Here is a 27,885-nt window from a genome sequence, read left to right on the forward strand (position 1 = left end):
CAAAGGGGTAGTGTGGATTTTAAATGGAATAGCCCAATTCACTGTTACAGTACAGCTCTTTTCAGAGCCAAAGATTCTTCAGTAAGAAAGGGGCATCTTCTATTAAAGCCATAATGTGTGATTTGCATAGAGAACAGATTCCAATTTAAATAGTTAGTTTTCACTGATCACATAATTGTCCCCTTTTAATTTTGAGCTAAACAAATGAGGTAAATGAAGAAAATTGCCATTTCATTCCAGCGCCTACAATGTGAGTATTAGCTCGCCAATCATATAATTTAATATTGGCGTAGCTTCACACAGCTAGCATTAACAAACATGACTTACGACAAATAGCGATATGCACACAGTTTAGCCATCATTGATTCAATAATACACATAATACGCGATGTGTTAAGCCACCACTCTATCGGTGAACTCATGGAGAATAAATACTTAAATTATACTGTAATTAAAGCATTTCAGGCTTAGTCTTTCACATGGTATTTTAGTACGCATTGGGCATTACAATCATGAAAAGTAGAAATTCAACAAAAATTGAGGGCGTCCCTGTGGAGCAAATCACACATTATGGCTTTAACAACTCTTTTCAGAGCCGCCAACCTGTGAGCTGACATGGGGGCAGTCTATTTGAATGACTCTGTACAGTCAGGACAATCAGGAACTTTAGGCATACTATGTAGCCAATGCTAGTATAGTAGGCCTATGCAGTATGCCAAAGATTTCAGTCACCTTATAATTGAAATGCATTAAAAAAAATATATCTTACATAAATGCAAACGGCCACATTAAGCTGTGATTCACACCAAACTTGATCCAAATACTCCATCTTGAAAACTGTATCATAGCTTACAGGTTCCCTTCAGATGTCAACTCATCCACTTCTTCCTGTAGTCTCTTCTGTACATCTGGATACTTAGCTATGGCATATGATGCAAAGGCCATGGTACTAGATACTGTTTCATAGCCAGCAAAAAAGAACAACAAGCTCTGAAAGACATTAAGATCACAAGTGCAAAGAACATCTGATCAAGACGAAAGTTAAGCTGCTAAAATAATAATTTATTACCAGATATATGATACCCCGGTATTTGAATTTTATCTTACCTTTTGTGTAATACCTGTCACACAATAAAAATAATAATTATTATTAGTAATAATTAGTAGTAATTATTAGTAGTAATTATTAGTAGTAATTATTAGTAGTAATTATTAGTAGTAATTATTATTAATTATTATTAATTATTATTATTAGTAGTAGTAATTATTAATTATTATTAATTATTATTAGTAGTAATTATTAGTAATAATTATTAATAATTCCATCTCAACACAAAATTAATACATAAATTTTTGGTCACAATCTTTATCTGGAGACCGAAAATTTGAGGTAACATCAACTAATTTTGAGTTGATATCATATGTTAAATTAATTAATTATGAAGTGTACCAAACCAGATGAACTTTCATGCAGGTATCTTCTTCTTTGGGCCATCTTTATCACCAGACATGATACTTGTGTTTTATCTTACCTGTCCTATGAGTTCCCTTTGTGTGAGAGGCATCTTCTTCTTTGGGTCATCTTTATCACCAGACATGACACTTGTGTTTTATCTTACCTGTCCTATGAGTTCCCTTTGTGTGAGAGGCATCTTCTTCTTTGGGTCATCTTTATCACCAGACATGATACTTGTGTTTTATCTTACCTGTCCTATGAGTTCCCTTTGTGTGAGAGGCATCTTCTTCTTTGGGTCATCTTTATCACCAGACATGATACTTGTGTTTTATCTTACCTGTCCTATGAGTTCCCTTTGTGTGAGAGGCATCTTCTTCTTTGGGTCATCTTTATCACCAGACATGATACTTGTGTTTTATCTTACCTGTCCTATGAGTTCCCTTTGTGTGAGAGGTATCTTCTTCTTTGGGTCATCTTTATCACCAGACATGATACTTGTGTTTTATCTTACCTGTCCTATGAGTTCCCTTTGTGTGAGAGGTATCTTCTTCTTTGGGTCATCTTTATCACCAGACATGATACTTGTGTTTTATCTTACCTGTCCTATGAGTTCCCTTTGTGTGAGAGGCATCTTCTTCTTTGGGTCATCTTTATCACCAGATATGACACTTGTGTTTTATCTTACCTGTCCTATGAGTTCCCTTTGTGTGAGAGGTATCTTCTTCTTTGGGTCATCTTTATCACCAGACATGATACTTGTGTTTTATCTTACCTGTCCTATGAGTTCCCTTTGTGTGAGAGGTATCTTCTTCTTTGGGCCATCTTTATCACCAGACATGATACTTGTGTTTTATCTTACCTGTCCTATGAGTTCCCTTTGTGTGAGAGTTATCTTCTTCTTTGGGTCATCTTTATCACCAGACATGATACTTGTGTTTTATCTTACCTGTGCTATGAGTTCCCTTTGTGTGAGAGGTATCTTCTTCTTTGGGTCATCTTTATCACCAGACATGATACTTGTGTTTTATCTTACCTGTCCTATGAGTTCCCTTTGTGTGAGAGGTATCTTCTTCTTTGGGTCATCTTTATCACCAGACATGATACTTGTGTTTTATCTTACCTGTCCTATGAGTTCCCTTTGTGTGAGAGGCATCTTCTTCTTTGGGTCATCTTTATCACCAGACATGATACTTGTGTTTTATCTTACCTGTCCTATGAGTTCCCTTTGTGAGAGGCATCTTCTTCTTTGGGTCATCTTTTTATCACCAGATATGATACTTGTGTTTTATCTTACCTGTCCTATGAGTTCCCTTTGTGTGAGAGGCATCTTCTTCTTTGGGCCATCTTTATCACCAGACATGATACTTGTGTTTTATCTTACCTGTCCTATGAGTTCCCTTTGTGTGAGAGGCATCTTCTTCTTTGGGTCATCTTTATCACCAGATATGATACTTGTGTTTTATCTTACCTGTCCTATGAGTTCCCTTTGTGTGAGAGGCATCTTCTTCTTTGGGCCATCTTTATCACCAGACATGATACTTGTGTTTTATCTTACCTGTCCTATGAGTTCCCTTTGTGTGAGAGGCATCTTCTTCTTTGGGCCATCTTTATCACCAGACATGATACTTGTGTTTTATCTTACCAGTCCTATGAGTTCCCTTTGTGTGAGAGGCATCTTCTTCTTTGGGTCATCTTTATCACCAGACATGATACTTGTGTTTTATCTTACCTGTCCTATGAGTTCCCTTTGTGTGAGAGGTATCTTCTTTTTTGGGTCATCTTTATCACCAGACATGATACTTGTGTTTTATCTTACCTGTCCTATGAGTTCCCTTTGTGTGAGAGGCATCTTCTTCTTTGGGTCATCTTTATCACCAGACATGATACTTGTGTTTTATCTTACCTGTCCTATGAGTTCCCTTTGTGTGAGAGGCATCTTCTTCTTTGGGTCATCTTTATCACCAGACATGATACTTGTGTTTTATCTTACCTGTCCTATGAGTTCCCTTTGTGTGAGAGGTATCTTCTTCTTTGGGTCATTTTTATCACCAGACATGATACTTGTGTTTTATCTTACCTGTCCTATGAGTTCCCTTTGTGTGAGAGGTATCTTCTTCTTTGGGTCATCTTTATCACCAGACATGATACTTGTGTTTTATCTTACCTGTCCTATGAGTTCCCTTTTGTGAGAGGTATCTTCTTCTTTGGGTCATCTTTATCACCAGACATGATACTTGTGTTTTATCTTACCTGTCCTATGAGTTCCCTTTGTGTGAGAGGCATCTTCTTCTTTGGGCCATCTTTATCACCAGACATGATACTTGTGTTTTATCTTACCTGTCCTATGAGTTCCCTTTGTGTGAGAGGTATCTTCTTCTTTGGGTCATCTTTATCACCAGACATGATACTTGTGTTTTATCTTACCTGTCCTATGAGTTCCCTTTGTGTGAGAGGTATCTTCTTCTTTGGGTCATCTTTATCACCAGACATGATACTTGTGTTTTATCTTACCTGTCCTATGAGTTCCTTTGTGTGAGAGGCATCTTCTTCTTTGGGTCATCTTTATCACCAGACATGATACTTGTGTTTTATCTTACCTGTCCTATGAGTTCAGCTTGTGTGAGAGGTATCTTCTTCTTTGGGCCATCATTTACAGAGTCATCTCCTGTCTCTGCAGCGTCCATCATTAACTGAAGAAAATCCTTTTTCTGCAAAATAATTCCACATTTCAAATAAGCTTAATTATAAATAAGTTTACCTACAATAAGGTTCCTATAATATAGATTCAATGATAGAAAATGTATATCATTATCCATGTTTTTTTTTTTGGGGTGCTAAAATTAAACCAGTTTAATGTTGCAAAATACTGAAATACAAACTAAACAACCATGGTCAACAATACTCAAATATAAGTTCATACGTGCTGGTGATGTCAATATTGTACATATATATATATATATATATACTGGAAAATCCACAAAGGTATTAGCCAAGGATGATAGAGAGTACCCCCGTTTAGTGCGGGAGGCCATCCAGATCAAGAAGAAATCGCCAGAACTAAATCCCGATCAAGACATGACATACCGTAAACGTTCGCCTAATGGCGCAATGGGTTCCCTTGACATAAGTGGAATTTTAAGCACAACCTATAAGTGCCCTCCCGAAAAAAATTCCCACCAGCAAATAAGGGCACGGAACTTAAATTCTTGTTGGGATATCAGAGGAGGGAGCTCTCTATTTGCACATGAAATTTAACCCAAAGCCAAAGGAGCCCAGATCGCCATTAGCTTAACGTTTACTGATATAATAATAAAATTATTTGTCTATTGATCGCTTGCTGATTGTTTGATGGTGCAGAATATATTTATACATAAATTACTGATAACTCCCATAAAATCTTCATGTGACTGATTACTGAAACACATACCCCAGTTCCTCCACTCTCTGTCCTTAATTCAATGGCTTTTCTGACACAATTAGCAAAGAAATCCAGGTTTTCCTTCGGTACCATATCAAATACTCTGAATTTGTTGAGCAATGGGGATAGGAATGGAAACAATACTGCAAGTCAAAAAGGTGATAAGAACAGTTTGTAACCTATGATTTACAAAGTGCACATGAAAAAATACCATACCCTATAACTATTTTAACACCACAGAATGTATATTCGTACTTTTTTGGTGGTATTTATATCGAACATAGTTATATAAGTTATATAGTAATGTGAAAGTAGTATTTCTAGTATTTGAGCGTGCACATATTATCTAAAATCTATTGTTTAGCGTGCGGGTTTTAGATAATGTATTGTTTAGCGTGCAGGTTTATATAAACATGCACGCGAAGTAGTTCGCGAAAATAATGCACGGGAGAAGAATACATAACGATGAATAGAAACGGACACTATAGAAGTATATTGTGCGATAATTACAAATCCACAAGCATTAATACACATAGGCTAGCCGACTTCACCAATTGTTACTAATAAATCACAAGATGGTCAAACCCAACTTTTCTTAACTAGAAATGCAACATAAATGTTGGTGTCACAGGTCCTATTTCCAACTTTTAGTATGCAGAAAGTACAAAAAAAATACATAAAAGAAAGAATACATAATTGAAGGTGGCCCCTGGAAATTAAAAAATGATGATTTCCAAGAGTCATGTTGTGTATTGTTGTTGTATATAATAAATGAAACTGTTATATGAATGAAAAAGAAGACTTATTTGTATAGCCCCACAACTATTGCTATGAACTGATTGGGTCATATGAAGAAAATATTATCTCTTTTTAAGGCAAATTATAAAAATTAAAATAAACATCTCTATGGCACTGGCATTGGTGGCGTTAGAGATCTTTATCACTTTGGACCACAATGGCCTCATCCCAATGGCATAGTTCAATAATTTCAATTAAACAATAATAGTGCAAAATTTGACCTCAAGTTACAGAGAATAAGTTTTTGTACACAAATTTTCAAAGGTCATTCAATGAATGTGCAAATGTATTGAGGATAAAGGACTGTGCCTTGATAGATGAGCATGTTTTGGATCCTAGTGTATGGCAATACTCACTCCTAAGGATAAATCCAATGTTCTTCAAGTCCATATTAATTAACTTTTTGGTGTGATGCAGGAATACATCATCTGGATCTCTCTGACAGTCTGATTCTAACCCATAAGCACAGCATGCAACAATGTCAAGAACATAGGATCCAAAAACTCTGGAAAGTTTAAAAAAAGAGAATGAATATTTATCATAGTGCTGTTAGATATTAAAAGCGCTTCTTTATTTACTACCAAAAAAGCCCCCACCTCAGCTCACTTTTTGAAACTTGGTCCCATTTGTAAGAGGTACTGATTTAAGCTTAATCATTATCGAGCAAACTGACATATGAACATTTTGAGAGAGAAATAAATCAGGACTCAGCATGGATTGAACCATGGTCGCTGGATTACTGGTCCAGGTCAGTCTTATCCCTGCTGAGGGGGCGTGGCCTAGTGGTTAAGGCATTGGATTGTGAATCCAAGGGTTGAGGATTCGAATCCCGGGTCCGCCTGAGCTCGGCTGGCTCCTTGTGTCCTTGAGCAAGGCACTTCACTCTACTTGCTAGTGCTTCGGAGGGCACTTTAAGCCGTCGGTCCCGTGTACATGTATATTTTCTCACATTAATGCAGTGTGCACATTAAAGAACGTCACAGGCTATCCGAAAAAGAGCAGGGGATCATCCAGGTACTGTTGACTGTACATCAAAAATACACTCATCTACTCTAGGTTCCAGAGTAAAAATAAGTACAGCTTGTCTGTACTTGAGTGCGATAATACTCATACATATGAGGGAGGCAGTAATATGGAAGAAGAAGGTGAAGCACATCCTTCCAAGAATCCTTCTTCATTATTTACTATTTATCAACTTAAAACATTTCCAGAAGTGTTATGTATCTTTTATGTGCAGATGCGATATTAATTTGTAAGCTTTCTGGAATGACCAGAAAGGTTATTATCTTGTTCTTGCATGGTAAACCTATAGCCTGTATATGTTTTGTTTCATAATATTAGTTTCATGATTAATGATTGAATTATATGAATATAACAAGTAGGCATGTAAGCACTGATTTGCTGTTCATGTTCAAAATGTGACAAAGTTTCAAAATTGACTATTGGGCTTTTTAACTTGCAGCTTTTTATACATTGTCAACATTTTTGGGTAGATTTCTGTTCTTTTTATCATGTAGCCAAACAGCTCTACGCTTGGAAAGTCATCAGGTTTTGAAGAATAAAATGAAAAATAGATGTTTGAAAACTTTATCAGTAATTTATTTTTGAAACTGGCTGGTCACAGCTACTGCGTAACTCTAATATACTTGGTAAACTCTGATGTGCATTATTGTAGTTTTGTTTATTTTTTTCTTCTCTTAGGATTTTTAAGGGGATGGATGACCCCATGTAAAAATTTAGGGGGAGGGGGAAGGGTCCCCTCCACCTCCCCATCCTATAGGCACTCAACCTTTATGTTGCTAGGGGTGATTGGTGGCCATTTTAGTCAGAAGTACAATTTATTTGATGAAATACTGTAGAAATTTATATATTACATAATAAGAACATTCGATCTAGAGAGACTTACTCTTTAGAGTCAAAACTTTTTCCCTCCTTGTTCTTTTCATCCAAAATTTCCATCAAGATATCACATTTACTATTCATAGCAGGTACCATCTGAAAATAATAACATGCAAATATGTAAATACATGTATGGACCTGCTACTATTTACAACCATACTGATGCATCTATTTACGGGTAACTTTTATGGGAGAAATGTACATAATGCACACAAAAATAACTGTAATGTCCCCACAAGGAATGATGTTTATGGATGTTAATTTTTGGAATGCATCCATAAATCCAACCACACTTTTAGCATGCATCCATAATCCAAACTAACTTTTAGCATGCATCCATAATCCAAACTAACTTTTAGCATGCATCCATAATCCAAACTAACTTTTAGTATGCATCCATAATCCAAACTAACTTTTAGTATGCATCCATAATCCAAACTAACTTTAAGTATGCATCCATAATCCAAACTAACTTTTAGTATGCATCCATAATCCAAACTAACTTTTAGTATGCATCCATAATCCAAACTAACTTTTAGTATGCATCCATAATCCAAACTAACTTTTAGTATGCATCCATAATCCAAACTAACTTTTAGTATGCATCCATAATCCAAACTAACTTTTAGTATGCATCCATAATCCAAACTAACTTTTAGTATGCATCCATAATCCAAACTAACTTTTAGTATGCATCCATAATCCAAACTAACTTTTAGTATGCATCCATAATCCAAACTAACTTTTAGTATGCATCCATAATCCAAACTAACTTTTAGTATGCATCCATAATCCAAACTAACTTTTAGTATGCATCCATAATCCAAACTAACTTTTAGTATGCATCCATAATCCAAACTAACTTTTAGTATGCATCCATAATCCAAACTAACTTTTAGTATGCATCCATAATCCAAACTAACTTTTAGTATGCATCCATAATCCAAACTAACTTTTAGTATGCATCCATTATCCAAACTAACTTTTAGTATGCATCCATAATCCAAACTAACTTTTAGTATGCATCCATAATCCAAACTAACTTTTAGTATGCATCCATAATCCAAACTAACTTTTAGTATGCATCCATAATCCAAACTAACTTTTAGTATGCATCCATAATCCAAACTAACTTTTAGTATGCATCCATAATCCAAACTAACTTTTAGTATGCATCCATAATCCAAACTAACTTTAGTATGCATCCATAATCCAAACTAACTTTTAGTATGCATCCATAATCCAAACTAACTTTTAGTATGCATCCATAATCCAAACTAACTTTTAGTATGCATCCATAATCCAAACTAACTTTTAGTATGCATCCATAATCCAAACTAACTTTTAGTATGCATCCATAATCCAAACTAACTTTTAGTATGCATCCATAATCCAAACTAACTTTTAGTATGCATCCATAATCCAAACTAACTTTTAGTATGCATCCATAATCCAAACTAACTGTTAGTATGCATCCATAATCCAAACTAACTTTTAGTATGCATCCATAATCCAAACTAACTTTTAGTATGCATCCATAATCCAAACTAACTTTTAGTATGCATCCATAATCCAAACTAACTTTTAGTATGCATCCATAATCCAAACTAACTTTTAGTATGCATCCATAATCCAAACTAACTTTTAGTATGCATCCATAATCCAAACTAACTTTTAGTATGCATCCATAATCCAAACTAACTTTTAGTATGCATCCATAATCCAAACTAACTTTTAGTATGCATCCATAATCCAAACTAACTTTTAGTATGCATCCATAATCCAAACTAACTTTTAGTATGCATCCATAATCCAAACTAACTTTTAGTATGCATCCATATTCCAAACTAACTTTTAGTATGCATCCATAATCCAAACTAACTTTTAGTATGCATCCATAATCCAAACTAACTTTTAGTATGCATCCATAATCCAAACTAACTTTTAGTATGCATCCATAATCCAAACTAACTTTTAGTATGCATCCATAATCCAAACTAACTTTTAGTATGCATCCATAATCCAAACTAACTTTTAGTATGCATCCATAATCCAAACTAACTTTTATTATGCATCCATAATCCAAACTAACTTTTAGTATGCATCCATAATCCAAACTAACTTTTAGTATGCATCCATAATCCAAACTAACTTTTAGTATGCATCCATAATCCAAACTAACTTTTAGTATGCATCCATAATCCAAACTAACTTTTAGTATGCATCCATAATCCAAACTAACTTTTAGTATGCATCCATAATCCAAACTAACTTTTAGTATGCATCCATAATCCAAACTAAGTTTTAGTATGCATCCATAATCCAAACTAACTTTTAGTTTGCATCCATAAAACAAACTAACTTTTAGTATGTATCCATAAAATCCAAACCACCGTTTGGTATGCATCCATTATCCATATAAATCCAACCCAACATTTGGCATATATTCAAAATCATGATAATAATCCAAACCAACTTTTGGTGTGTATCCATAATCCAAACCAACTTTTGGCATGTATCCATAATCCAAACCAACTTTTAGTGTGTATCCATAATCCAAACCAACTTTTGGTGTGTATCCATAATCCAAACCAACTTTTGGTGTGTATCCATAATCCAAACCAACTTTTGGAATTTATTTCCATAATCTAAACCAGCCTTTGGTGCATCCATATTCCAAACCAACACACCTACCCTACACTCTTCTCTACACGTTATCGAAACGTACACAGTAAGTGCAATTTATTGGATCAGAAATAAGAATCATTTGATTGACTAATTCATCTAACCAATCCTGATGAGTTTGTTCAACCACAAACAAACCTGTTTCATCTTAGATCCACTGAACGTTGGGCTCATATAACTCCTTCCTCTCTTCCAGACTTCACCAGAAGCTTCTATTATAGTGTCGGCCATGTAGGGCATTGAAAATGATTGTAGCTGCAAATAAGACATTAAATTTAGGAGATTTTTAGAACAGCTTCATCACAAGAACTCCTTCTCTTCATTTATTGCATTTGACATGGTTCTCATAATTCCATAAACTTTCAACATGCTAGATGCCTACGGTGTCTATAAACATGCATTGTGGGGAAAATTTGGTGCACGAGTTGCTGGCAGGGTCGAACTCGTGAAAATTTGGTCACATATACTATCATACTTGAGTGTCCTCAGATATTAATATTGATCAAATGTTCTTGAGGATTTTGACACTGTTTTTGGTTTGACTTTTAAAATTTTGGCCCAAAAATTTCAAAATGTTTGAACTTCGTTATTTTCTGCCTAAATACAACAGCGGATTAGATTAGCCTGGAAAAAATAGAGACATTGCGATTTCCAAACATACTATGGAACGTCTATGCAATCTATTCAAAGTCACTCTCCTGTGACAGGATTTTGAATAGATTGCACGGGCATTCAATACATATGCTTGGAAATCACAGTCTCTATATTATTAAATTAATAGAGCACTAACATGCTGAAAAAGACAAACATTTTAAACTTAGGATAAATCTATGAGGCTATTTTATAAAGGTAAGTGACTTGGTGCTGTGAGACGTTTTCATTTTTTATTTGCTATAAATCCTCAGAAATTGATCAGAACATGTTAAACATGTACACTTGCTACCTTTTCTGGACATTGGGAAAAAGAAGATATTTATTTGAAGCAAAATATTTACTCTTTTCCTCTTAAAACACATTTCCATCCTAAACAAATTTTATCGCCCCGCTTCACTGTTGTTTGATGTGATAATTTATTAATTTTTCTAACAAAACATAAATTTTCAATTCTAGACCTAGACAATACCAACAACTATACATTTGTTAGCTATTTGCAACATAGATTTTCCCCTCTTTATCAAATTTTCCTGCCTTTTTGTATTACTTTTTATTCTATAAATTATATATTTATGTGCAGATTGAGGGCACCTTTTACATATATTTTAAGTTTAATTCAACCCAGTTTATTCCTTTCATTTCATGATAAAATGTTGCTGCGTGGAATCACTACACCTCCTCCACAGTGAGTCTGTTACCTTCCCAGCATTGAATAAAGCTGATACCCATTTGTATGGATGGGGATAGGCAATAAGGGTGGAAAACCTTGCCTAAGTGGTCAACACCACAGAGACCTGAACCCATGACATTGAGCTCCCTCACGATTATGATTCAAAGCCTCAGACCATTGTGCCACTGTGCCCCATATAGTCCCCATAGTCCCCATATACCCACTACTAATTTGTTTGTAGCAGAAGTTGAAAATATATTAACAACCAACTTACAGATCTCCTTTGAAAACTTGGAAACTCTTTGATGAAAATCTGTCTGACCATATCCGCATCTGATATTACTAATGCTGGTGTTTTCCCAAAAGATATGCTGCAGAAACAAAATAACAATACACAAATAACACATGTGAATAAAATATATGTGCCCACCACAAGACAAATAATTAAAGTGTCATGTCACTGTGCATGTTTGCTGGTGGTTACGTGACATTTCAATATTGAAAATGTGGACTTTTATACACATATCTGACAATTATTGACATCTTGACATCGTACCTATTATCAGGGTTGGCGATTGTTTTTGATTTTTTTTTTTAATAAAAAAAATTTGATTTATTTGATTTAAATTAGATTTTTTTTTTTTTTTATCGATTTTTTTTTTTTTTTTTTTTTATTCCAAGAACTGCTATACCCCATGGAATGCTAGACATATGTGCAATCCTATCAGATATTTACAAAAACTTAAAACATGTTTATACATGTGAAAATTTCAAAGGAAAATTTCAAAGAAAAAAATTGATTTATTTGATTTTTTTTTAATCGATTTTTTTTTTTATTACAAGAACTGCTATACCCCATGGAATGCTAGACATATGTGCAATCCTATCAGATATTTACAAAAACTTAAAACATGTTTATACATGTGAAAATTTCAAAGAAAATTTGGTAAAATCGTTGGGAAAAACCTGTATGCACCTTGAAGATGAATTTTAAGCAATAGATAAAATGACATCATAGAGGTATTACCTAGCCGGGACACCGGCTAGGTCTTGTGATGCTATCGGATCTTTCTTCTTCTTCTTCTTCTTTCTTCTGGCAACACATTTCAAAATGCTTCTTCTCCTACATGTTACATCCTACAATGACGTCACTTGCACATATGCATCGGCTATATCCAGTGTCTATAGGATATTCACAAATTTGGGGTCAAAGGTCATTAAGGGGTCATTTCGTATAAAACCAAATATCTTCAAAATGCTTCTTCTCCTACATATTACATCCTACAATGACGTCACTTGCACATATGCATCGGCTATATCCAGTGCCTATAAATTATTCACAGAATTTGGGTCAAAGGTCATTAAGGGGTCATTTCGGTCTGAAAGCTAAAAATATTCAAAAAATCACTGTCTTTACAAATTACATAGCAGAGTGTTGTCATTAGCACACATGCATTGCTACCAACCAAGGTCTTTGGGGTGTCTACAGTTTCGGGGTAAAAGGTCAGTAAGGGTCGCTTCCGGAAAAAAAAACAAAAATCATCAAATATGTTCATTTTTTTTTATCTCAAAACGTAACCAGACCAGAGTGATATAAACTTCATATATGCATTAGTGTTACCCGATGTATGCACGGTATTTTTATTTTTTGGTCAAAGGTCATTTAGACGTCATTTCGGTTTTAAGCTAAGTAACTTCAAGAATTTTTATCTCCATAACTAAGCATAGTAGATTTTTTTAATTTAAACTGTAACAATGCATTTTCTCGGTGTATATGAGGGTTTTTTTATATTAGGGTCAAAGGTCATTAAGGAGGTCAAAACGTCAAATTTGCAAAAAAATGTTTAAAATTACGGAAAAGTAGTTGTATCTCAGCCTATTAAAGACGGATTAAGCCCCTACATGCTACAGCGATGCACCATTAATGGTGTGAGATGTCCATAATAGCCGGTCAAAGGTCAAACTTTAAGTTAAGACTGACATTTCCGGCCCGGCTAGGTCCAGATCTGTAACCAGATCTAGTTTTGATTGTATCCAAAAGGTTTAGAAGCATGAGAAATGAAGTAAAACAGTCAATTTAAGAATGAAGTTAACTTTAATTGATCAAAAATGGTAAAAATTGAAAAAGTTGATTTAAATCAGTGATTAAAAAAAATTTTTTTAATCAATTGATTTAAGGCCAGAGTAATGGAAGACACATTCGTTCACGCCCGAATTTGAGATTTCTTGATATTTATCAACACTAACATGTATTCTTTCACTTGAAACTGACAAAATACAACTTCCTAATATTTATTATATTTTGCTTGATTTATTTCACTCTTTTCAACTCTAAAAAGTCACATGGCTCAAGACAGCTTAGTAAATTGGCGGAAATAATGAGTCAGAAATCTTGCGAATGCGAAATATTGTGATTCTGGCAGCGATTCGGCGCCAGCGTGACGGCGCAACTCTCTGCGCGTATGTCCGGCATGATCAAAGGCGCATTGGGTATGTTGTTAACGCCAGCAAATGTGATGTAAACAAAACAAAAATTTGCAGTGAAAAAGCCACTTAGATTTTTTAATTATTTTGTATTTTGGCGCACTAAAAGCAGACATTATAGATTCATTGGTGCAAAAAGATGCATATTTAGACCATGCACCAGATACAGCTTTTACAAGCGTGAAAGTCTTACCGTTTTAAAATATAAGGACGTTTTGTGCATAATTTTAACATTTTTTTACTAAAACGTCGATTTCTCAGAGTTCATTTTTGACAATATTGCACAATTTTTGTGACAAGATAAAAAAAAAAATATGCAAGCAAAAGGTAAACATTTTGCACTATCGTTTAGAGCACATCAAAGTCTAGGGAAGGTTTTCTCATTTTTTCAAAATATTTGTTTTAAACAAAAATATACACCATTATGTGCAATTTTTAGCTTACTAGAGTGACAAAATAGTTTTGTTCACATGTTTTTGCAATATTTTGAAAAATAAGACGAATTTCAAAAAAATAAAAAAAACTTTCCCTAAGTTCATATCTCTTCTCCATGAAAAACTAACTAAAAAGTTTTTACTCCGAACGGATTTTTTTTTAACTTGTCACAAAAAAATTGGGGTAAAAAAAGTGCATTTTTGTGATTTTTTCAAAAACTTGAGATTTTTGAACAAATCTGACATCACCATGGGATTCCTTGACTCATTTCCTTTCCAAAAATGTATAGTTTTATATACTTTCGACATACAATTAAAAAATAATGATGCTCGAAAAGGTCCATGTTCTCTCCCATTACTCTGCCCTTAAATCGTGCCAACCCTGCCTCAATGTTTTTGGCTATTTAGCACCTTCAAATCTTACAACTGTGGACACGTGTACATATTAATAAACACAGAAAAAAATTCTGTACTTACCCATAATATTTGCCATACTTCTTTGACCATTTGTCATATGCTGGAATCATACCCTGTCCCAATAAAATAGGGGAAAATAAACCATAAACAAACATTAAGTACAATGTACATCATCTTGGTGTAGATTAGACCCGGCCCCCAACTCAACACAAAAGTTGACAAACATGAGAGTTACCAAATTGCGCAGAAAAGGGGTTATTTAGACCAGTAGCAAGGACCGCGAAATTGGCAAACTTAGGGGGTATTTAATTTGCACTGTCCATGAAATTTGACAGTGAAATCAGCAAAATAGGGGTATTTAATTTGCACTGTCCACAAAATTTGGATAAAAGGGGTACTTGAGAAAATCCAGAAATTTTATGTCAATATTTAGTGTCATTGATAAGGGGTGTTTGAAATTCTAATCTTTGAAAATGGGTGTTTGAAATTCTGGTCATTAAAAACTACAAAAATGGGGTTGTTTTTGGCCAAATCAAGTTGTCCTTGATTTTGCATGAAAAAGGGGGGTAAATTTGATGAAAAATCATTGCAAAGGGGCCCTTTGAAATATTTGGTAACTCTCATGGTTGTCAACATTTGTGTTGAGTTGGGGCCCGTGAGATTAGACATCCAGTAAATAACATAATAAATCAAATTCTGGAAATAAATTTTGCAACTTACATGAGACAGTTGCATCCGGGAACTTCATCTGTCACATGCCTGGGACCAAATTGAAAATCTTCCCTGTCGTTTGTCACATGACCAATCAGATGCCTAATACTTTATTGCTATACAGTTAATTTACAGCAATTTCTTATGCCCTGTGTTGCATTTTTCCTTATGAACACTGATTTGTGTCTCCACAATGATAGGGCCTACCAGTGGCGGCGCCAGGAATTTTTTCAGGGGGGCATTGAGGGGGCAAAGTGAATTTCAGGGGGGCAAAATCAATCAATTTTGTGCAAAATTACCGCAAAAAGTGACAATGGGAGTCATTTTGGGTTTTTACTGGGGGGCAACAGGGGGGGGGGCAAGAGTTCTGACTTGGGGCATTTTGCCCCATCCCAGCAAACACAAAAGCGTTTTTTCGACATCATTCGCAAAAGGTTATAAAAGGTTGTCAGAAAACGTTTAAATGTCGGGTTATATAAAGGGTATATTAAGAGTATAAAACGTTTTCATAACCTTAAAAACATTTTTGATAATCTACTGCTCAGCAAACAAAAATGTTTTACAGAAAACGTTTAAATGTCGGGTTATATAAAGGGTATAAAAACGTTTTAATAACATTCCAAAAACATTCTTGAAAACTTGATACAAAACATTCTAAACAAAATGTTATTTTGGGGTTGAAAAAATATTTTGCGAAAAATGTTTGCCCAAAATATTTTCAATAACGTTTCAAAAACGTTTTCATGACCTTTATATAACCCGACATTTAAATGTTATTAAAAGGTTTTGAAAAAAACATTTTAAGAACATTTCTGTGTTTGCTAGGTTCAAATATTTTAACATAATATCATGTAAGTATTGACACAATATTTGGCAAAAATGTTTGCAAAAATAGTTTACAATAACATTTTTTGAAAACATTTAAAAATATTGTTGTAGTGTGTTTTCATACAAAAGCGTTTTAAAACGTTATCATGACCTTTGTATAACCCGACATTTTAATGTTATTAAAACGTTTTTACCTAAACCAAAAGCCAAAATATAACTTATTTAAAACGTTTTAAAAACGTTTTTGTGTTTGCTGGGATGCCCCCCATGGCACTGCCACTGGGGCCTACATAGTAAATCCAAGTGTTTAGGGTTTCTGTAACACTTTTTCAACACTGCACAGTTAAGGTATAGGACACCTAAACACCAAAGTAAACACAAAAACACGACCTCAAATTCCTAACCACCCTAAATTACCCCCGGGAAATTAACACAAAGCCTCACATTGTGAGTGCTTTCTTGTTCCTTTAAGACTGGGGAATATACTCACCTGGTATGGCCTAAATACAAATTTGCATCCTCTCCCTGGATGCAGAACCTCCATTAAGTATCAATGACTTATAATTTTCATTGTGTCCCCCCCCCCACACTTTCAAAAATGGATTTACGCCCCTGCATTACTGCCCATAGACAGAATGTCTAGAAAGTTTACCTCAATGCTGTGGGTGGTCTTTCTGTGCTTTTGAATGGGACAGCAGTAACCTTGGCCAATTTTTAGACCAAAATTTAGGATTTTTTAATATGCAGCATATTATGCCAGCATAACATGAATTTCTATCGATGGATTTTTATTTCCTTCAGTAAATATTTTCTAAATTTTCATAACATATTAAAAAGACAGAGACCCTTGCTATATAATAAGCTACCTAGGTAAGTTTTGAGTAATCATGATGAAAATGATCAAACAGTGCCTATTAATTTGTGTGTGTATGATCAATCACCTGTCACTTGGTAGTCTTGTAAAATGTCTAATGGCGCTGCCCATGGCCACTCGATGAATTGTTTAATTTGAATTAATCAATTTGATATCATAGACTGCTAAATGTACATACCTTTCCCATTGCCAAGAAATTTCCAAGAAGTGGAAGTGGACATGGACCTTTAATTCCCATCCTCCAAAAATGTGTTAGACTGTACACCTGATTCCTGGAAACAAATAAGATTAAAAGTTGATATTTAATTTGTATATACAAGAGAGCCAGTGCAATTATGACGTCTCTAAAAATATCAAAACTTGTTTGGTTCATACTTTAATATAAATTAATTTTAAAACGTTTTTTTTTTTGTTGATGATGAACTTTGGTTGGATATCAGTCAAATTTTATTCATTTTTTATTCTTTGCCAAAAATTACCACATATATATTCAACTTTCAAGAAGGTTTTCTGACATTTTAAGCAGAAATAATAAGGTAAATTAGAAGAAAACCACTTAGCTGCTTAACGTTAGAGCATAATGGGGAATCATTATCATTATCTTAGGGCCTATACGTTCAAAAAGAAGGAAAAAAGAGGTTTATCAATAATTGACAGTTGACCTATGATAATCCCTATTCAATCCTGTGTAAAGCAGGAAACTTAATTATCCCATCAACAAAAATATCAAGATGTCATTTACAAAATTATCCATATCTTGAAAAGTATAGTTGCTATGTATATCATTTTGGTATCATTATAAAGCTTATTGTCCCGTGCATACCTTTTTATTCAAATCATGAAATGTCAAAAATGCGACTTGTTCCTGGTTTTGTCAGAACGGGTCACATATGGAAAATAATGAACAAAATTGACTTACACAACCAGCAATGCCAAGCCTGTGTAGATAAGCAGCCATGTCACTGATATTGATTCAGATACTGCTTCAACTTGCACCTCTTCCTCTTGTGTATCCATGGTGATGGCACCTTCATAAATATAATAACATCAAAATTTATTAAAATATTAGCAATTGTGCATGTTCACTATCACAGATATTTGTGTGGAAATAATGAGATAAAGATTTCAGATAATTTTGCATGTTTATTGGTCTACGTCATTTCAATACGGCAACAGACGGCAATGTCATAAGGAAAAACAGACATGTGACGACGGCAACACCTACCGGACGTTGAACGCCCCAGGTAATGCGATTTTGGCTCATATTCGCACCCATGCAGTACCATTACAGAAAAAAGGACACAAAATATATTTGCTAGTGCAATATGTATGAATTCTTTTTTAATGGCTTATTCTCAAAATTTCAGTACTGATTCCTATTATGCATGATTATGTGTACAATTACACTGCTCCATAGCTAGACCACTATTGTAATTTTGTTCTGGTGTACCAGAACGTAAATAACGAAAGTAAGTAACCAAATATTTTGTACATAAACATAATTTCGCCAAAGGTTTCCAGTGGTATAAAAATTTCAAATTTTTTTAGCCTGTGGGGGATGTGGCTGTGGATTACGAAATGTCCCTTTAACTCGAAAAGGTTGAAAAGGTATTAATCTGTGTTTGCATCCAGGCGTGTCCAAGGTGACAAAAAGTGGGGAGCTAATACGTGAAGCTGCCAAAAAGAGCCCAAAAATGCAAAAAAGTGCAGAAAGTGCAAAAAATTGGGGCGCCCATGGGCACCCCGGGCACGCCACTCGTGACACGCCTGTTTGCATCTGACCTCTTTTTAAGTTTGGCAAAATATTTTTACCTCTCAGCTCCAGACCTTGAGTTTCAGAAAGCAACTTGATACCACGGTTTGAAGAAACGTACGCCAATACCACATATAGCAATCACTAGCTAGTACAATTATACAGCAATCCTCTCTTCAGCCATTGATCATCAGCTGATCATGCAGTAACTTGCATCTAGCTCAAGTTAAATATTCAAAGTGGTGCTACTTCTTTCAGATCTTTTATATCCAAATTTCTGTATTACACCCCAGAAGTGTTATACTAAAATATTGCATCAATCTACTGAGCATATGGCAATTGATCACAACCAAAAGCTTCCAAAACACACCAAATATGGTAGTATGCCACAGCAAAACATGCCATATATGGCCGTGCACTCAAATAGCTACACATACTTACCTCAGTAATATTGCAGAGTATATCAGTGATATGAACAGTAGTGTCAATAATTAATCAATGAACTGAATATAAACATAGTTGGCTGGTGACCTGTGACTAGTCATACAACAATCATATTAATAATGAATCAGTATTCCTTATCGTCAGCCTGTAAGTCATTTTTTGTCATTTTGAGAACAAAGTACAACATATGTGACCCCTCGGCACAACTGAGCCCTGAAATTGTCAATCATCATTTTTGAGATATTCAACCAAAATATTCTGCTTGAAATTAAATATCAAGTACTAAAGACATGATATACATCATTTTAAAGCTAATATTAGCTTTAAAATGATGTATATCATGTCTTTAGTACTTGATATTTAAGTAGTGAAAAATCAATAAAACAATCAATAAATCCTTTGTTTCCTATTGTTTATTGTTAAGTTCGATGGATCATATCTCAATAGTGGCACTGGCGACATCCAGGCTCAGTTGTGCCGAGGGGTCACATATGGTTCAAGCATGCATTTAAACATAATTATTCACCAATTTTTACACAAGAACAAATGATAAAGATACTAATAAAATGAAATATTAAATCCAAAATAATTAGGGTGATTACGTAACTGATAAATGCTTGAACCACATTTTGTTCTTTGTTCTCAAAATTACAAAAAATGACTTGGGCGATTAGCGTAGCAGGCTAACATTATTCCATTATTAGCTAAGAAGCTACAATAACACTTACCTTAAATGTGGGGATGTGACACAATCTGGTCCATAAAGGCCAAATGAGGCATTTTTTGAAAATTAAGTTACGACATGTATAGAATTATTACCTTAAGGTGGTACTACACTCCTTGATAAATTTATGACTATTTTTACATTTTTCTTGAAAAAATAATAACACACTGGTAACAAAAGTTATGTATATTATAGGGGTAAGGAACCCGCAGTTACTACACTGGAATTTCAGTGAGTCAGGTCAAGTGGTACTTTATTTATGATAAGAAAAGAGGTATACCGCTAGAATCCCGAGGTACTCAGTACAAATGACCATACTGGGACGTGCCGCAAACATGGGTAGCATTTTCAGCCTTCTGGTATATCAATGACCACCTTTTCAAAGCCTATTTTGGTATATGAATGGGTCCTTTTTTCACAATTTTCCTTAATCTAGCCAAAATTTTCAAAATTTCCCCAGTTATGGGTCCACTTCCAAAATCTCAATGGCACGTCCCTACCAAAACCAAACTTGAGTACCCCGGGCTAGAATGTACCTCATTTCTTGACAATGAGCGAACCTCTTGTCTTGAATCAATGAAATTTCAGTTAAGTAATTGGATTCCTTGCCACTATGTATTTACTTTTTGAGAAAAATGCAAAATTAGTCACAAAATTTATCAGGGGTGTAGTACCACCTTAATACAAACATTATAATGAAAAAACATAATGAAAACATTAAAGTCTAGCATACCCCGGAACTTGGTTCTAAAGTTATGAAATATTTTGATGTCTATTTTCTTACACCATCAAACAGAAGTTAAACATCATTACTGGAAATAGAATGGGAATAGGCATTTCGAGATCCACAGCCTCATCCCCCTACCTTTCTCAAAAAAAGTTGAGATTTTTATACCTCTGATTATAATGTTTATGTACCAAAGATTTCTTGCAGATTAATTCGTTTAGCAAAAATATCGTCAAATTTGAATTTGGTCCTGGTATACCAGAACCAAATTACAACAGTGGTCTGCCCAATCATGCATAACTCGCAAACACAAAATCGGAATCAACTGAAATTTTGGGAGTAAGCTTTTTCGTGGATATTGTAAAAGTATGGGGGTTCCGAAAATGAGGAGGCGTGGGCCGGGATTTTTAAGTCCCTCTGGATATTAATAAAAATAAATAAACAGTGCAAATATTCGTACTCTATAAATTGGCTAGTTTTAGCGTGGTTTTACACCAAAACATTTTCGTGCACATAGACAAATAAACAAAGATAAATCCAAAATGTAAACAGGGTCATATCTGAAGTAAAATTTGGATCACTTCAAAGCTGCAAAACTATTTTGAACAGACATTAAGATAAACAAACAAAACAAACCTTTTCTTTCCACAAACAAGACAAAAGTATATCACAAGTTCATATCACAAATAAAAGCAATTGATAGTCCGATTTTTCAGTCAAAAGTCAGTATAGAAATATAGTTCAGTATTTAGTTAGCATGTTATTAATTGTTCTCTGGCATATATTTATAGTGGAGAAGATGAAAATCGTGAAACAAATGTCCTCCAGACCGGAATAGAGTTTTTAGATTCTGATGATACACGTGGTGGTTCACGTTCACGATGATAGTCATTTGCAGAAGAAATCTTGCACGGAGAACGAGAGGAGATGGGCATCCCAGATGGTGGAGTTGAAATGTCCAAACTCAGTGGTAGTGATGATTCCATGGTCCTACCTGTACACTTGTCAACAGCTGTGGTGGATGAAGTGATTGGAGCTTCAAGTTCAACTGTTGAATTAGATATTGAAAGTTTTGTATTGCACATTGATGAATCATTTGGTGAAACAGTTTTAGCGGGTCGTTTACAACCATTTACATGTTTGCCATCAAGACCAGTTACATTCACTGCTTCCGGAGTCCGTCCCAAAATATTGACAATATCAAACATGACTATTTTTCCCTGTCCGACACTAGTACGTTGGTGTTTTGGGTTCGGTTTAGAAATTCCCGATTTGTGTATAAACACATCTTGTCCATTATCTGTCCTGGTAATGAATCCATAGCCTTTGGTGACATACCATTTCACAGCTCCTTCAACATTTCTTGCAGTTGGTACTGGTGTATTATCAGATGGCATAGAAATAATAGGAGTCACAATATCATGCACTATCTTTGCATTCCTGCATTTACAAGGCCGATGATTCACAAGTTGATTTTCCAGTTCTTTAACTTTGCTTTCCAGTTGCTGTAATCTCTGTAATAAAGTCTCCATTGTAAAAACCAATGACGATATATCGATATAAACTGATGACTTGAGACAAAATGAAGGATAAAACAGATGATGACACAGAGATATTTGTTGCAACAATATATTTATTTTATATGAAAAGTCCTAAAGCAAAATGGTGGAGGTGGTCTAGCAAGGAACTGGCATGTTGGAGACCAGAGCTAGACTGACAAAACATCCCAGGTCAAAAACAAAGGGAGCATTATGCTAATTAGTAAATCTCTACTACAACTTTTATTATCACCAAAACATATAAACCATAGGCACTGAGTGGCATTGACCTTGATAAAGAGATGGGTGACCTATGCAAATAAGAGCAACATGAGACTGGAAAGTGAAAAGGTCAACTCCCATTACATAATCAGTTTCCAGGCAGAGAACATGAGATAGGCACATGTCTTATTAAGCATGACTGGGGTAAAATTGATGTAAACAAACCTTGACTGAACTTGGAACAACTCATGCATTTTTGAGGAAAGAAACACAAATAATTTGCAATACAAGTAAACTTCCAAAATGAAAACAACATTTGTCACTTCCAACACATTTATGAGGAAGTATACCTTGATTAATAAGATGACACAAAATAATAGATAAATTAAGATCAGGTGATGACCTTAATAAAAAGTTTCTAAATTTAGAAATGTTGTCACACTGCAGAACATTTTTCAGTTCTACAATAATCATGTCTTTCAAAATGACATATCCAAACAACAAAACTTAATAAACTTTCAAAATATCAAAACAAAACAATGCATAATCAAATTCTGCTGATTGCTATTAATTAAATAAATTGGTTGTGTACACAATTAGATCAATATTTTTAATGATCCTCAACCAAAAACAATCATAAACCTTTCAGCCAAACAAAATAATATTAATTAGTGACCAAAGTTGATGACCTTATGAATTTACACTAAGGGCGCATACTACCAAAAACTTTTCAGGGCACATAACACTATAATAACATAAAAATAATACACATCAAGAAACAGCTGATCGTTAACAATGCAGGGTTTTACATGATTGCAGAAATGATGGATTTGACACCATGCGAAAAGATAAATAAACAAGAAAATTTGGAAAGTTCAAGACATGTCCTTTAGCAGCCCCATTAATTTTGCGGGAAGAGATCATAAGGTTTTTCAGGCAAACCACACAGAAAATGACCAAGTTTAATGATTGGCGAAGCATACTACACCCTAAACACAGGCTAGTCCTCTTTAAAAATCATACTGCAGTCACACTCATGCAGTTCCTTTAATTCGTTATCTACATTAACCGTCAAAATTCTGTGCGAAAAAATACCCTATTTTTGTCTTAATTACTCGGCCCAAATTTTGTTACAGAGCCCCCACCGAGGACGATGCCGCCCCGGCATAAAGGCTGACATCAACAAAAAGGGACAAAATTTGGGCTGCTACACATCCTGTAACTTTAAAAAAATGGGTTAAACAAAACAAGCGTTAACGATCAGTGTAATGACATAATAATAATGATAACAGTACCAGCCAGTACACAATAATAAATGAGCATATAAATTTCTACATATTTCCAAAGGTATAAAAACGATGAAAACAATGTCACTTTACACATTTTGCCAACCCATCCCACACAACAAAACAATACTATCCAAAAAACCTCATCCCACTTCTGACACCATTTTGTAAAAGTATGGGGGTTCCGAAAATGAGGAGGCGTGGGCCGGGATTTTTAAGTCCCTCTGGATATTAATAAAAATAAATAAACAGTGCAAATATTCAGTACTCTATAAATTGGCTAGTTTTAGCGTGGTTTTACACCAAAACATTTTCGTGCACATAGACAAATAAACAAAGATAAATCCAAAATGTAAACAGGGTCATATCTGAAGTAAAATTTGGATCACTTCAAAGCTGCAAAACTATTTTGAACAGACATTAAGATAAACAAACAAAACAAACCTTTTCTTTCCACAAACAAGACAAAAGTATATCACAAGTTCATATCACAAATAAAAGCAATTGATAGTCCGATTTTTCAGTCAAAAGTCAGTATAGAAATATAGTTCAGTATTTAGTTAGCATGTTATTAATTGTTCTCTGGCATATATTTATAGTGGAGAAGATGAAAATCGTGAAACAAATGTCCTCCAGACCGGAATAGAGTTTTTAGATTCTGATGATACACGTGGTGGTTCACGTTCACGATGATAGTCATTTGCAGAAGAAATCTTGCACGGAGAACGAGAGGAGATGGGCATCCCAGATGGTGGAGTTGAAATGTCCAAACTCAGTGGTAGTGATGATTCCATGGTCCTACCTGTACACTTGTCAACAGCTGTGGTGGATGAAGTGATTGGAGCTTCAAGTTCAACTGTTGAATTAGATATTGAAAGTTTTGTATTGCACATTGATGAATCATTTGGTGAAACAGTTTTAGCGGTCGTTTACAACCATTTACATGTTTGCCATCAAGACCAGTTACATTCACTGCTTCCGAGTCCGTCCCAAAATATTGACAATATCAAACATGACTATTTTTCCCTGTCCGACACTAGCACGTTGGTGTTTTGGGTTCGGTTTAGAAATTCCGATTTGTGTATAAACACATCTTGTCCATTATCTGTCCTGGTAATGAATCCATAGCCTTTGGTGACATACCATTTCACAGCTCCTTCAACATTTCTTGCAGTTGGTACTGGTGTATTATCAGATGGCATAGAAATAATAGGAGTCACAATATCATGCACTATCTTTGCATTCCTGCATTTACAAGGCCGATGATTCACAAGTTGATTTTCCAGTTCTTTAACTTTGCTTTCCAGTTGCTGTAATCTCTGTAATAAAGTCTCCATTGTAAAAACCAATGACGATATATCGATATAAACTGATGACTTGAGACAAAATGAAGGATAAAACAGATGATGACACAGAGATATTTGTTGCAACAATATATTTATTTTATATGAAAAGTCCTAAAGCAAAATGGTGGAGGTGGTCTAGCAAGGAACTGGCATGTTGGAGACCAGAGCTAGACTGACAAAACATCCCAGGTCAAAAACAAAGGGAGCATTATGCTAATTAGTAAATCTCTACTACAACTTTTATTATCACCAAAACATATAAACCATAGGCACTGAGTGGCATTGACCTTGATAAAGAGATGGGTGACCTATGCAAATAAGAGCAACATGAGACTGGAAAGTGAAAAGGTCAACTCCCATTACATAATCAGTTTCCAGGCAGAGAACATGAGATAGGCACATGTCTTATTAAGCATGACTGGGGTAAAATTGATGTAAACAAACCTTGACTGAACTTGGAACAACTCATGCATTTTTGAGGAAAGAAACACAAATAATTTGCAATACAAGTAAACTTCCAAAATGAAAACAACATTTGTCACTTCCAACACATTTATGAGGAAGTATACCTTGATTAATAAGATGACACAAAATAATAGATAAATTAAGATCAGGTGATGACCTTAATAAAAAGTTTCTAAATTTAGAAATGTTGTCACACTGCAGAACATTTTCAGTTCTACAATAATCATGTCTTTCAAAATGACATATCCAAACAACAAAACTTAATAAACTTTCAAAATATCAAAACAAAACAATGCATAATCAAATTCTGCTGATTGCTATTAATTAAATAAATTGGTTGTGTACACAATTAGATCAATATTTTTAATGATCCTCAACCAAAAACAATCATAAACCTTTCAGCCAAACAAAATAATATTAATTAGTGACCAAAGTTGATGACCTTATGAATTTACACTAAGGGCGCATACTACCAAAAACTTTTCAGGGCACATAACACTATAATAACATAAAAATAATACACATCAAGAAACAGCTGATCGTTAACAATGCAGGGTTTTACATGATTGCAGAAATGATGGATTTGACACCATGCTAAAAGATAAATAAACAAGAAAATTTGGAAAGTTCAAGACATGTCCTTTAGCAGCCCCATTAATTTTGCGGGAAGAGATCATAAGGTTTTTCAGGCAAACCACACAGAAAATGACCAAGTTTAATGATTGGCGGAGCATACTTCTCCCTAAACACAGGCTAGTCCTCTTTAAAAATCATACTGCAGTCACACTCATGCAGTTCCTTTAATTCGTTATCTAAATTAACCGTCAAAATTCTGTGCGAAAAAATACCCTATTTTTGTCTTAATTACTCGGCCCAAATTTTGTTACAATATCTACTAACAAAGGTCATAAAAAGAGAATACTAAGGATCATGAAATCCTTCTTCAAATAACAAAGATTTATGATGCATCCAAATATTCAACATCAACATCCACTAAAATGTCTAACTGCCATAATGCTAAATGCTAACAATTCATGTCATATACCTGAAATATAGACTAAAACATACCGTCAGTTCTTGCAGTACAACTTCCAATATAATCAAACAGCAATTTTGCACACAATAATTGTAGTTCAATACAGAGCAGAGCCTATCACAGTCTTGTCTATATGGATATCGATGTTTAAATGATATAAATCCAGGGTCCACTTTCAACATACAATCTGTTTGCCATGCTATTCAATTCTTTTTTCAGGGTCTATGTGACCTTTTTGTATACAATCTCATTGGTACCTATTTCTATATTTGTCATGTGACTGTAGGAAGGTTAGGAAGTGTTCATAAATACTTGGGGGGATCAAAAAAAATTTGGGTCTAAAAAGGGGGGATAAAAAAAAATTCAGTCCTTAAGGGATCTAAAATGAGCGTTTATTGCGTTTCGACAGTATTATTTGTGAGACATGAGAGCACCTCAGACCTATCGAATTGCATTCTGAATACTGAAGCATGTCTTTCTGATATCAAATAATTTTCATTTTTGAAAATCACAATATAATACAAATTTTATGACAAATTATAAAAATTTGATATTTTTCAAATTTTTGATATATAACTAGGGGGGTGATCTCTGAACCACTTTGTGAGGTATTTTGTCAAAACTTGTGGAAATAGTTGTAGTGGCATTGTGTTAGTGGGAAAATGCCTTTTGTTTCATCCGATTCGGTTATTTTACCCCCTGGACATGGGGTCTGAAGATATCGAGCTTTTTTGCATGTTTTAGCACAGGTCATATAGGGCCAATACAATAATTATTTCCATGTTATTTTTGTAACATCACTTGTTATTATTAAATCTTTTACAAAATGGTATCAATGTTTATTGGAAAGTATCATTCTTTTGATATCAAAAACGGAAAGATCCAACACCCCCACTTGACATAACAATGACGTCATAATATAAAATTTAGATGTCATATTTGTGGGTTGCACCAATTAAACGCATGGAAGGTGTTACGCAATGCTTTTTTCCACCACACGGAATAAAGGGTGGTGC

The 27,885-nt window shown here is 34.5% G+C and overlaps 1 protein-coding gene across 3 annotated transcripts; it reads right to left on the minus strand.

Annotated features, from left to right (window-relative positions):
- Positions 1-797: 797 nt before the first annotated feature.
- On the minus strand, positions 798-27,032 carry LOC140171235 (cytochrome P450 3A4-like). 3 transcript variants are annotated; one of them, XM_072194456.1, is made up of 11 exons: positions 26,902-27,032; positions 18,248-18,356; positions 17,507-17,600; positions 14,976-15,028; positions 11,855-11,951; positions 10,395-10,511; positions 7,579-7,667; positions 6,029-6,177; positions 4,884-5,017; positions 4,054-4,164; positions 798-990 (listed from the first exon to the last, which is right to left on the minus strand). In XM_072194456.1, exons 2-11 carry the CDS (start codon positions 18,343-18,345, stop codon positions 850-852), a joined length of 1,083 nt encoding a protein of 360 aa, XP_072050557.1. In that variant the 5' UTR covers positions 18,346-18,356; positions 26,902-27,032; the 3' UTR covers positions 798-849. The 3 variants fall into 3 exon arrangements, with proteins under 3 accessions (XP_072050557.1, XP_072050559.1, XP_072050558.1); XM_072194458.1 differs by lacking the exon at positions 26,902-27,032 and adding an exon at positions 19,523-19,655; XM_072194457.1 differs by lacking the exon at positions 26,902-27,032 and adding an exon at positions 19,141-19,467.
- Between the last annotated feature and the right edge of the window lie 853 nt (positions 27,033-27,885).

Source organism: Amphiura filiformis, chromosome 15 (assembly GCF_039555335.1).
Source record: "Amphiura filiformis chromosome 15, Afil_fr2py, whole genome shotgun sequence".
Lineage (NCBI taxonomy): Eukaryota > Metazoa > Echinodermata > Ophiuroidea > Amphilepidida > Amphiuridae > Amphiura > Amphiura filiformis.